The 12,324-nt window shown below is 53.4% G+C and overlaps 1 protein-coding gene across 1 annotated transcript; it reads right to left on the bottom strand.

The window, feature by feature from the left end:
* Positions 1 to 3,939: 3,939 nt before the first annotated feature.
* LOC141961817 (class II histocompatibility antigen, B-L beta chain-like) lies at positions 3,940 to 8,259 on the bottom strand. The gene is made up of 5 exons (XM_074909155.1): positions 8,169 to 8,259; positions 7,613 to 7,882; positions 7,085 to 7,366; positions 6,792 to 7,001; positions 3,940 to 4,310 (listed from the first exon to the last, which is right to left on the bottom strand). Exons 1-5 carry the CDS (start codon positions 8,257 to 8,259, stop codon positions 3,940 to 3,942), a joined length of 1,224 nt encoding a protein of 407 aa, XP_074765256.1.
* Between the last annotated feature and the right edge of the window lie 4,065 nt (positions 8,260 to 12,324).

Genomic DNA, 12,324 nt, shown 5'->3' with positions numbered 1-12,324 from the left:
TGTGCTTGTGCTCAAAATGCCCAGTGTGTGGGGAGCAGGCCGAAGCAGCCAGCCATCTTCCCAGCCCGGGAAAGAGGAAAACAGCCCGTCAGCAGGAATCATCCAATACCCTGCACCGGAGTCAGGGCTTTCAAGAAGCCTATCTTTTTGGCTAGCAGCTCTGCAGCCTTCCCCGAACCGCTGCTGCCCCACTGGGAGAGGGATAGTCAGAGTTGTGGCAGGGAAATGGGGTCCCAAAGGAGAAGCCCCTTCACCCAACAGTGACCAGGGTGGTGGTTAGCAATGATCTTTCTGAGGGCAGATGATATTTTCCAGGGAGCCAAGCCCTGTGTCAGACCTCAGGTGTCAGGCACCAGAGCGGTGCCCTGGCCTTCAGCAATAGCACTGGCCTGAGGGGAGACACCCCAGGGCTTGGCCCCAAACTTGTAGGAGGCAAGAGGAGCAGCACTGAGGGTTTCTGCTACTGTACCGGCACAGAAGTATCCAGAGGGGGTACAGCACATAGGGACTGAAACATGCTGCAGAGCCTTGCAGAGCTGCTTGATGATGTCTGCAGGTCGGTGGCAGCTTGGACCTGAGGTCTCTCCATATCTGCACTTTCCAGAGCCCAGTCAGACGTCTGCATGGTTGCAGACACAGCCTTCCTCATTTGCCAAGCTTCCTGGGAAAGATAAAGGGATGGGGGAAACAACCATGTCAGTCCTGGCCAGGGGAAGTGGCTTTACAGAGGAGCAGCTCAACCAGCAGCCCCTGGCAAGGGATGGGTGTGTGGGCTGAGCCAGAAAAGCTGGGCCAGTGGGCCCAGGAAGGGCCTTGTGCGGGGCCCAGCTTGTCCCAGCCATCTTTCCCAAAGTGCTGGATCACCTTCTTGATAGCGCGCATGTCTGCATTCAGGTGTGCCACCACATCCTTCAGCTTTTCCACCATTGCGGCTTGTTCCCTCCATGAAGCGACCATCTTGCTGTAGACAACGGGAAAGCAGATCTTGTCAGAGAGCTGCCTAGCCACTCCCACAGTCCCCAAGCTCCGGAGTAGCAGCGGCAGATATGTTCAAGCCCCCTTTTCTTTCACCGGTTTGCAAATGTTTCCCATCCCCTCCAGGTTTAGCAAAAGGTCCTGGCAGGAGGGAGAGGCACAAGCCCTGGGCACTGTGCAAGTGAGTGCAACGGGCTTGGGCGCATCTGCCGCCACCCCACCCAATGTGCTGCAGGTCAGGAGAGAGGGCTCTTACCCCAGCAAGTTCAGCTTGCCTGCATACTCTTTCAGCAGCACCTGAAAGGGAAATGCTCTCTGTTGGAGTCCCAGAGCTGCCAGGGATTTCCAGAGCCTGTGGCTCTAGAAAGGCATGGCACAAGCTGCTGCCACTTCTGTGGGCTGCTGCCTGGAACCAGACGACTGGGCAGGGACCCTCCCAACCGCCCCCCCCCCCCCCCCCCCCAGCAGTGCTCCCTCGCAGGACTTTCCCACTGACCTCTGGCATATCCTTTGTCCTGTCCATCAAGATCCCCATCAAGGCCCTCCAGCAGGTATGAGCTGTAATTCACGTTACCGAGGGAGAATTATTTTAGTAGGGTTTCTAACGATCCCCATGGTCACGCGGTCTCCTCCCACACCATGGTGGCAAGAGGCTGGCAGAGGACATGGCAAAGGGATGCAGCATGGTTGAGGCTCCAAGCGGGGACTCTTTCCTTGGGCCTCGGGGCTCTGCACAGCGTTGGTTCCGCGCACGCTTGGTACCCCACAGCTAGGCCCTGTTTCCCCTGCACGTGGCGAGAGTCTCATGACCTCCCAGACCCACGAGTGTGGGAGGCTGGAAGGGCCCCACAGGTGCTCCAGCACCTCCCTCACGCTGAAGCTCACACCCAGTGCCTCTGTGCCTCTGCTGACAGCACACAAATACTCACCAGTAACAGCTAGGATCACTAAGAGGAGGACCGTGAACAACCTCTTCTTCCTCAGGGTGAGGATCTCTTTCCTGAAGAAGAGTAAGTCCTGGTGTTAGCAGTGCTCAAAGGCAGATCCCTGCCCAGGAGGCCTTTCTCTTGAAAGCTGAGGAACAGCAATTTACAGGGGAGCCAGGGGGTCTTCTTGTGGGGAGCACCTTCAGCCTCTCTCCCCCTGTTTGCCCTGACCCACTGGCACTCCATGTCTCCATGTCCACACAGGACCCGTGTTGTACTCACAAGGTGGAGAAGCAGGTGAGGAGGCATCTCTGGAGGGAGATCATGGCCATTGACAGCCTGTAAGCAATGCCGAAGACCCACCCTGTGCAAAGAAACCAGAGAAAGCCTGAGGACCCTTCTTGAGGAGGCCCATCAGGACACGTGTCAGACCCCTGCAAGGAGGTGAGCGGCGGTCCTACGCACTCCCTCCCCGTGGGGCAGGGGCAGGCCCAGGGTTGTGCCCTGGAGAGGGGGGCAGCTGGTCGCCCCCTGAGAGCAGGGGACAGGGGGCTGGGCAGGATGCCCTCACTGACCGTGTGGCTGGGGAGGGAAGGTGGGTGAGGCTTTGGCCTCTAGGCCTCTACCGAGCTGGGGTACCCCGTGGTCACTACGGTATCCCACGGAGACGTGGACATGGCAGCCAGCTCTGCCACGGCCACAGAGGCGAGGTGGCCCTGGGCCTCCCTTGGGACAGGAGGACACAGCTTCTGCAGGGCCATCAGTCTCAGCTGAGCCAGGCAGGCTGGGCGCAAACATGGGGCGACAGGCAGCGCTGAACTTACGCCTATTTTCTCCAGCGCCGCAGCTGTCGCTTGCGAGCTCCTTCCACTGGGTCCCCTGGTCCTCTTGAGGGGGGCTGCAGCTGTGGAAGGAAAAAGACGGAGTGCTGTTTTGCACTGCCTCCGTGCCATGAGAGCCGAGGGCCTGGCCAGAAGACAGGCTTTGGGAAGCCTCCCAGGGGACATCCCCACTGTGGTGTGACAGGGCAGAAGCGTCACCATAAACTGGGTCACAAAAGAACCCTCTAAGACTTGAAGTTTTCGAAGGCAGGTCTTCATTATCACAGTGCCCGATGCATGGGGCATTACTCCGCCCAACGTGCGTGTGGCAAGTGATGGCACGTCACAAATCACAATCTCGCGCACACATACACTAGATTTTCTGGAATAGTTATACACATTCATTATTTTTTCTGGAACTCACGGTAATATTTGCATCCTAATTATGCACGTGCTTTAAGTCTCTTAGGGTCTTTCGTGGGGGTCTTTGGTGGTCTTCAGGGGTGTTCTTTGGCTGAACTCCCTCTGGGGCATGCGCAGTGTGGGTTAAAGTTTGACACATGTTAAGCAAAGGCGGACTAACCCTATCAAAGGGTCAATGGGTGCTTTTTTTCTCCTTGTTGCTCAAGGCATCAGAAGCAGCAGCCGAGCAGGGTGGCCCCACCCCGGCCCCCATAGTACCGACTTGCACCCGGACAGGAATCTCAGAGCCTCTTCCCCACTCACGACGGGTTTCCCAAGGCCTGGGACTGTTGTGCTGCCCACAGCGCTCACCAGCTTCTCCATCGTGTCCCCCCAGCCCCCCTTTAAGCTCGGTGGTTCCCACCGGCCAGCTGGGCTCTGAGCCAGGAGGAACAAACCCCTGTACCTGTTCTTGGGCACCTGAGTGCACCTAGCTCTGCACCTCTTCACAGATATGCTTCTGCTCCTCCTCCTAGATTGAGAACGTTTTCTTGAAGGAGACCTTCTCGTCCTCATCTTGGGGACAGATGAGGTTCCCCTGCAAGCCTGTGTGTCTTCCTGCTGCCAGGGCATTGCCTGCCCACTGGAGGCCCCTTGGGCGAGCCGCAGAGCGGTGGCTGGGAGAAGACCGCCTGCCACGGGCACACAGCGTCAGGACACAGCGAGCTCCTTCCAGGCGGGAGGTGGCCCACAGCACCCCGGGGCGGGGCTGCTAGCCTTGACTTCGCCGAGGCATGGCCCTGCAGGGGGTGAGGTCACGGCTGTGACATCACGGAAGGAGCTACCAGGGGGCGGGGGGCAGGAGGAAACCCCACCACCCACTGGGGCCGTGGTTGCCATGGCTGGACGCTGTTGAGAACAGTTTTTGCTGGCGCTGAACGCTGCTTGCAGAGCGCCAAGGCTTCCTCTGCTGCTCGCTGTGTGTCCCCGGGCAAGCAGGCTCTGCGGGTGGGCAACGGGTTGGGAAGGGGCACAGCAGGGACAGACAGCCCAAACTGACCATAGGGGTGCTCCGTGCCGCGTAATGGCATGCTGCGCGATACCGCCTGGGCCTTTGGTCTTTCCAAAGAGGCCACTTCTTGGGGACTGGCCGGGCCTTGGTGTCCTGGGGTCAGCCTCTCACAGCCTGTTTAGAGAAAGGAGAGTGTTTTCTGAGTATTTTGAAGTCTCCTGAGGTCACGCCATCTCCTGAGGTGATGCACAGGGTGTCCCGAGGGCACTGGGCATCTGGCGGGGCAGCAGGGGGTTGGGGAGGATCCTGAGCAGGCACCCTGCCTTCCCCCTGCCTGGGCAGGGCCAACACTGCCGGCTGGGAGAGGGTCCCCATGGGGCAAGGAGGGGGCGCTGGCTCTGGGTGACACTGGGCTGGGGCTGTGTGAGGATTTGGCTTCCTCTGCCTCTCTGGCTTCAGGATTCTGTGAAGGGCAGGATCCTCATTTCAAAAAGGGCTTATTGCAGCTTTCATACCAACTGCTGTACATAATCCATTATTGCCAGTGTTCTATTGAGCCTACTAATCACACACCCACAAATTGTTATAGACGTGAGCAATTCAGACAAAAGAGCTTTATACACAAAGAAAGAAGCTAACCACTTCATGGGTGTTCAAAACTGGGCCAGAATTTCAGCTTATTAGTGGTGTGGGGTGAAAAGTGATCAGAGTATCAGTAAATCCAGGAATAAGCCTATGAATAGAATACTTGAAATATTTGCTTTTATTATAAATGTTGCTCAAGATCATATTTTGACATAAATACATGCATGAAAGGAGATAGAGTTAGCAACTTCTGACTTTTAAAATTTATTTTTCGTAGAGTTTGAGCAACAATAGGAAGAGTTCTTGGGCAGTTCTGATTTTTAAAAAAGTAAAAAAAAGTGCATCCAATATTTAAGGTGTTTTGGATTGCTCTTTTTTACAGCTAATGAAGCCCTCAAGCTCATGTCACAGAAGACTTTATCATCACAGGCAGACCAAAGAAGGAAAATAGTGAAAAATAAAACAGTAGAACTAAAATAACAGTAAATTTTAAGTCTCTGTGGGCAAAATAGTCAGAGAAATTGAAAGATGCTGTTTATTTTGCTTTCTCCGAATGAGACAGAGATAAGAAACATTACAGGAAAACAAGAATCTGTACCAGATTATCTGTAGAAACATTAATTATTTGTATCTTATTAATTGGTCTCGACTGTCTGCAAATTTGGGGTGGCTACCTAACGCAAAAGAGTCTTCTCAAAGGTGGCCAGCGTACTCCATTTGGATAGTTATCCTGATGTATTTCAATCTCTTGTTCTGGAAAAGAAAAGTAAGGAATAAAATCGGGTTGATGGGTTTTCATCTTTCTTAGCTTTCCAGTACTCCATGATATTCCTATGGTACTACAACATGGCAATTCTTTTTTTTTTTTTTTTTTGGTCTTCCTTTAATTTAGCCTGTCTTTTTGTTATGTGGTTTATTCTCTAATTAGTATGTTCTAATCAAACGAGCCAGTTTTTAAATAGATATATATATTATTTTATTTTTAATCGGGTTCAATTGATTTATGGTGAGAAAGAATAGACAAAGCAGCGCTGGGTGTGCCGGGAGTCTCCGCTCCACCAAGACACACACCGAGTTCTAAAAAGCAGCGTCTTTGATACTCCTGTACCACCGTCTTAACCAAGCCTCTCTCGCCAGATGATTGTCCTGCTCTTTCTCCATTGGGTCCTTTGAAAGTCTCGAAGCCTTGGTCTCTTGGTGCGCTTTTCTCCTATTGGATCTTTTAAAAGCCTCATGATCCCACCTTTTGGTGGGCTTTTCTTCAAGCAGCAGTTACATGTTATCTCCAGGTGATGAGGTTTCCAAGAAGTGGTTACCTATCAGCTTTAGGTGATGGGGTTTCCGAGAAGTAGTTACATTTTTCCAACCGAATGGCATACTTTATATTTTATCCATATATACGTATTCAAACATTCATCGTAATATAGGTTATAGTAATCACAAATCATTTCAAACCCCACACAGGGTACCATATTCTGTTTTTACAATACTTCAGACAGCAGGATAGTACGGTTTAACATTTACAGATCATTCAAGAGTATCGTACCCGCCTTGCTTAACTTAGCAAATTAGTTACAATAGTTTATTACAAGTATAATATTGTTCTCCAGATATTATAATTCATCTCGAAATAGACAGAAGAAAGTGATTCAACTGGTGGAGACACGTCAGAAAAAAATGTCTCCCAAGATGCACTTCGTCTTGCCTCAGATAAACTACTTGTCTGTCTTTCAAGTTTCCCAGCTTCATTTCAACACCCAGTATAAATAGATAGCCTTAGCATATTCTCAATAGTTAAGCAATGAAAGATATTTTTCTTTTATCCCTTTAGCAGCATATGCTACCTTTAGGCCACCACAAAGTGAAGGGGCAAACAAGGGTGTTAGGGATTTCCTTACTACAGAACAGTTCAAGCACCCCTCAGGGGGACATGGGCATCTCGTGTCTCCAGGGCTCTACCCCGGCGCCAGCGGGGGACACGCTCCTGAAGGATGCGCTGCCCCCGGGCACGGGGGAGGACCCCGGCCCACGCAGGGAGTGGAGATCAGGGCAGGGGGGGACGGACAGTACCTGCAGCCCGGGGAACAGGGAGCCCTAAACACAGAGAGATAAGGTCAGTTGGGGCGCAGGAGACGCCCCGGGGCACCCCTGCCCAGCGGCCCCCTCCACTCACCTTCTTGTGCACGTAGAGGACGAGCCCTAGCACCAGGAAGATGAGCCCCAGCGCAAAGCCCCCCACCCCCATCAGCATCTTGCTGCGGGCACTGTCCGACTGCAGCTCTGTGGGGTCCAGAGCAGGGGGTCAGGGCTGGGGGGGCCCAGCCCCCTCCCCACCCTCCCCAGGGCGCCGTGCAGGGCCTTACCCCAGCGCTGGCTTACTGGGTGCTGCAGGCTGATGTGCTCCACCTGGCACGTGTAGGTGTCCCCACGCTGCGGGGTGGTTTCCAGAATCACCAGCACCTGGTAGGTCCAGTCTCCGTTCTGGATCACGTCCGTGGACGCCACTCTCTCCGTATCCTCCCACCCGTTGTGGAACCACTTCACCTCGATCTCCGCCGGGTAAAAGCCCGTCACGTAGCAAGCCAGCCTCTTGATCTGGGGCAGGGAGCTCGACTGCATGGGGGTGACCCTCACCTTGGGCTGAACTGGGAGAGAGCAGGAAGGCACTGGGCCAGGGCTGGGGACAGAGCCCCAGGGCTGCCCCACACGCCTGCCCCCAGCCTGGCCCAGTGCTGGCCCTGTCCTCCCCATGCAGGACATGCCCAGGGAGGGGGCAAGAGACTCACACCCTCGGGGAAGGGCGCAGGGGCCTTGCTGGGGGCTGCCCAGTACAGACATGCTCTGCCCGCTGCAAGCCTGGGGCCTTGGCTTTTGCCTGGCCATGCTCTCACCTTTCCTCTCGGTGAGGAAGGGGGTCAAAACCTTGTAGTTGTGCCGGCAGAATGTGTCGACCTCAGCCGGTCTGTACTCCATGAATTGTGGTTGACTGTTGTAGTGCTCAGCTTGGATCTCACCCAGGGGGTTGTCGGCGACATGGAGCCCCATGTCGCTGTCAAAGTGCGCGTACTGCTCCCGGTTGTGGATGTACCTCTGCACATACCTCACCCGCTGGGTGCCGTTGAGGTACTGACACTCGGCCTCACCCATCTCCAGGATAACCTCTGTGTGAGCAGGGAGGCCCTCACGGGAGGCCACAGGGCTGGCACTGGTACCCTGCCCCCCAGGCCACCAGTTCTCAGCCTGGGCACTGGGGAGACCGGGGGAGGGGGGGGGGGGAATGATACAGAGCCCCAGAAAAGGGGGGACAGGAGGGAGCCAGGACACGGCTGAGCCAAGGGGCGGCTCCTGCGCTTCAGGAGCGGGGGGACCACCTCCCACCCCAGACCCCAGGGTACGGGTGGACCCATCCCCACCAACACCCTCCCAGTGCCAGGGCTCTGAGCTCACCCGAGGGCTCCTCGCCACCAGCTGGGTGGGCTCCCAGCACCACCAGTGCCACCAGCACAGCCCCAGCTCCCAGGACGCGACCAGTCTCCATCGCTGACACAGCAGAGGCTGGACAAGTGCTGGGACCCCCGAGACAGCGGCACTCTGTCCGCTCGGGGAATGGCCTCGGTCCTGCCCAGTGCGGGACTGGGAGTCCCAGTGCTGCCCAGTGAGGAGCGATGCTGGGCAGCATCACCCGTCACCAGGCAGAGCCGGGCCCCGCAGGGCTCCCTCCGACACTCATCCCCCCGCTGCACCCCAGGGCCGGGAGCAGCACCCGGCTCATGCGACCCCCGGATGCCAGAGACTGGGGGGAGCCGGGCCCAGAGGAACCCCGCGATGTGGGGGGGGCCCAAACCGCGCCCTGCTGCTGGGGTCCTGCCTGGGCGTCCGTCTGTCTGCACTCACGGTGCCCTGTGCTGCTGCTCTGCCTCCTATTGGGCCAGATTCCGGGGGGGCTCTGTCCCCCAGGTTCGGGGGGGGCCCAGCACTCATCTCCCCGGCCCAAGCGCAACACCTGCCCCTCGCCTGGTCCCACTCCCGCTGCCCGGAGCCAGGAGAGGCGGTGGCGGGGGGATGGGGTATCCTGCTGGCGGTGCTGGCAGTGCTGACCCTGCCGGGCACAGGGGCTGGGGGGGCCTGGGGCTGGGGGCAGAGGTGGGCAGGGGGTGCCCCGCACCCGGGGGGGCTGGCACAGGGGCACAATCAGGCCCTGGATCAGGGCGTGGGGAGCTCCATCCCTCCAAGTGCGGGGAACACCTTGGGGGGGTCCCCAGGTGCATGTGAGGGCGGCAGGGCAGGGTGCAGGAAGGGGGGTCCGGTCTCCAGTGTCCCTTGGCGTCACGATGTCCCAGCAGCACCCAGCAATCGGGAGCGTCACTTTGCAAGAGCTCCGATGGCCTGGCCGAGGCGGGTGTTGAGGTGTGGGGCAGGAACGCAGGTGCCCCAGGGCCCTGGGACCTCCCCGCCCTCCCCCACTGCATATCTGGGAGCCTGTCGGGGTCCCCCAGCCTGGCTGGAGAGTCACTGGCCCAGCCTCAGGGTAACAAAGCACCTGGAGACGATCCAGATGGAGCTGGAGCACAGGTGGGGGGCCAGGGACTCCCTTCCACAGGGGCCCCATGTCTCCCAGTCCCAGGAGCCTGCAGCGGTGGGAAGAGGCTCAGGGGGGGCTCCTGTCCCCAGGAGGGCTTCCCTGCCCCCATGGGGGGTCCACAGGGGAGCCCTGGGGAGCCACATGGCAGTGGGCAGGACCTGAGCTTAATGCCAGTCCATTTCCAGTGGAGAACATCATGATCGAGCAAAAAGGTGCTGGGGACATCAGCCCATCTGAAGTCCATGTATAGCAACGCACACGGCAAACAGGAGGAGCTCGAAGCCGTGGTGAGACAGGAAAATTATAATGTAGTGGCCATCACAGAAACATGGTGGGATATTTCCCATGACTGGAGTGCTCCAGTTGATGGCTACAAGCACTTTAGGAGGGATAGACCAGGCAGGAGAGGTGATGGGCTGGCACTGCATGTCAGGGACAGTTACGATTGCTTTGAGGACAAGTGTAGTGAAGACAGGGTTGAGTGTCTTTGCATTAGAATCAGGGGGAAGGCCAACGGGGCAGATGTTGTAGTGGGAGTCTACTATAGGCCACCCAACCGGGACAGAGAGGGGGATGAAATATTCTATAGGCACTTAGGAGAAATCTCCTGATCCCTTGCCCTCATTCTTGTGGGAGACTTTAACTTCCCAGAAATCTGCTGGAAATACAACACAGCAAAGCAGGACCAGACCCGGAGATTCCTGGAACGTGTGGGAAATAACTTCCTGACGCAGCTGGTGAGGGAACCGACCAGAGAAGGTGCCCTGCTGGATCTCTTTGTGAGCAGAGAAGGACTGGTGGAGGATGTGGTGGTTGGAGGCCGACTAGGGCACAGTGATCATGAAATAAGAGAGTTCTCTATTCTTAGAGAGGTCAGGAGAGGGGGCAGCAGAACGGACATCCTGGACTTCCAAAGGGATGACTTTCACTTGTTTAGGCACCTGCTTCACAAAATCCTTTGGGAGATGGTCCTGAAGGGTACAGGCCCCAGGAAGGCTGGGCACTATTTAAGAAGGAAGTGTTAATGGCACAGGAGCAGGCAGTGCCAGTGCTGTAAGAGAAGCTGGTGCCAGGGAAGACCACCCTGGCTGAACAGGGAGCTTTGGCTGCAACTCAGGGAGAAAAGGAGAGTTTACAGCCTTTGGAAGAAATGGGCGAGCCACTCACAATAATTACAAAGAGGCTGTGAGGCCATGCAGGGCAGAAATCAGGAGGTCTAAAGCCCATCTGGAAATTAATCTGGCTTCAGCAGTCAAGGAAATGTTTCTAGAAGTATGTGAGCAGCAAAAGAAAGACCAGAGTATCAGTAAATCCAGGAATAAGCCTATGAATAGAATACTTGAAATATTTGCTTTTATTACAAATGTTGTTCAAGATCATATTTTGACAAAATTACATGCATGAAAGGAGATAGAGTTAGCAACTTCTGACTTCTAAAATCTATTTTTCATAGAGTTTGAGCAACAATAGGAAGAGTTCTTGGGCAGTTCTGATTTTTAAAAAAGTAAAAAAAAAGTGCATCCAATATTTAAGGTGTTTTGGATTGCTCTTTTTTACAGCTAATGAAGCCCTCAAGCTCATGTCACAGAAGACTTTATCATCACAGGCAGACCAAAGAAGGAAAAATAAAACAGTAGAACTAAAATAACTAAATTTTAAGTCTCTGTGGGCAAAATAGTCAGAGAAATTGAAAGATGCTGTTTATTTTGCTTTCTCCGAATGAGACAGAGATAAGAAACATTACAGGAAAACAAGAATCTGTACCAGATTATCTGTAGAAACATTAATTATTTGTATCTTATTAATTGGTCTCGACTGTCTGCAAATTTGGGGTGGCTACCTAACGCAAAAGAGTCTTCTCAAAGGTGGCCAGTGTACTCCATTTGGATAGTTATCCTGATGTATTTCAATCTCTTGTTCTGGAAAAGAAAAGTAAGGAATAAAATCGGGTTGATGGGTTTTCATCTTTCTTAGCTTTCCAGTACTCCATGATATTCCTATGGTACTACAACATGGCAATTCTTTTTTTTTTTTTTTTTTGGTCTTCCTTTAATTTAGCCTGTCTTTTTGTTATGTGGTTTATTCTCTAATTAGTATGTTCTAATCAAACGAGCCAGTTTTTAAATAGATATATATATTATTTTATTTTTAATCGGGTTCAATTGATTTATGGTGAGAAAGAATAGACAAAGCAGCGCTGGGTGTGCCGGGAGTCTCCGCTCCACCAAGACACACACCGAGTTCTAAAAAGCAGCGTCTTTGATACTCCTGTACCACCGTCTTAACCAAGCCTCTCTCGCCAGATGATTGTCCTGCTCTTTCTCCATTGGGTCCTTTGAAAGTCTCGAAGCCTTGGTCTCTTGGTGCGCTTTTCTCCTATTGGATCTTTTAAAAGCCTCATGATCCCACCTTTTGGTGGGCTTTTCTTCAAGCAGCAGTTACATGTTATCTCCAGGTGATGAGGTTTCCAAGAAGTGGTTACCTATCAGCTTTAGGTGATGGGGTTTCCGAGAAGTAGTTACATTTTTCCAACCGAATGGCATACTTTATATTTTATCCATATATACGTATTCAAACATTCATCGTAATATAGGTTATAGTAATCACAAATCATTTCAAACCCCACACAGGGTACCATATTCTGTTTTTACAATACTTCAGACAGCAGGATAGTACGGTTTAACATTTACAGATCATTCAAGAGTATCGTACCCGCCTTGCTTAACTTAGCAAATTAGTTACAATAGTTTATTACAAGTATAATATTGTTCTCCAGATATTATAATTCATCTCGAAATAGACAGAAGAAAGTGATTCAACTGGTGGAGACACGTCAGAAAAAAATGTCTCCCAAGATGCACTTCGTCTTGCCTCAGATAAACTACTTGTCTGTCTTTCAAGTTTCCCAGCTTCATTTCAACACCCAGTATAAATAGATAGCCTTAGCATATTCTCAATAGTTAAGCAATGAAAGATATTTTTCTTTTATCCCTTTAGCAGCATATGCTACCTTTAGGCCAC

Source organism: Athene noctua, chromosome 6 (genome assembly GCF_965140245.1).
Source record: "Athene noctua chromosome 6, bAthNoc1.hap1.1, whole genome shotgun sequence".
Classification (NCBI taxonomy): Eukaryota; Metazoa; Chordata; class Aves; order Strigiformes; family Strigidae; genus Athene; species Athene noctua.
This window is presented reverse-complemented; position numbering and strand designations above follow the sequence as displayed.

What these genes read in the sequence shown, in the direction of transcription:
- LOC141961817 (XM_074909155.1), bottom strand. Translation starts at nt 8,259, where the DNA reads ATGGAGACTGGTCGCGTCCTGGGAGCTGGGGCTGTGCTGGTGGCACTG. An exon ending in CTTCCTCACCGAGAGGAAAG is followed by an intron (nt 7,367 to 7,612) that starts GTGAGAGCATGG and finishes GCTCTCTCCCAG; the next exon opens with TTCAGCCCAAGGTGAGGGTC. An exon ending in CCCTGTTCCCCGGGCTGCAG is followed by an intron (nt 4,311 to 6,791) that starts GTACTGTCCGTC and finishes TTCTCTAAACAG; the next exon opens with GCTGTGAGAGGCTGACCCCA.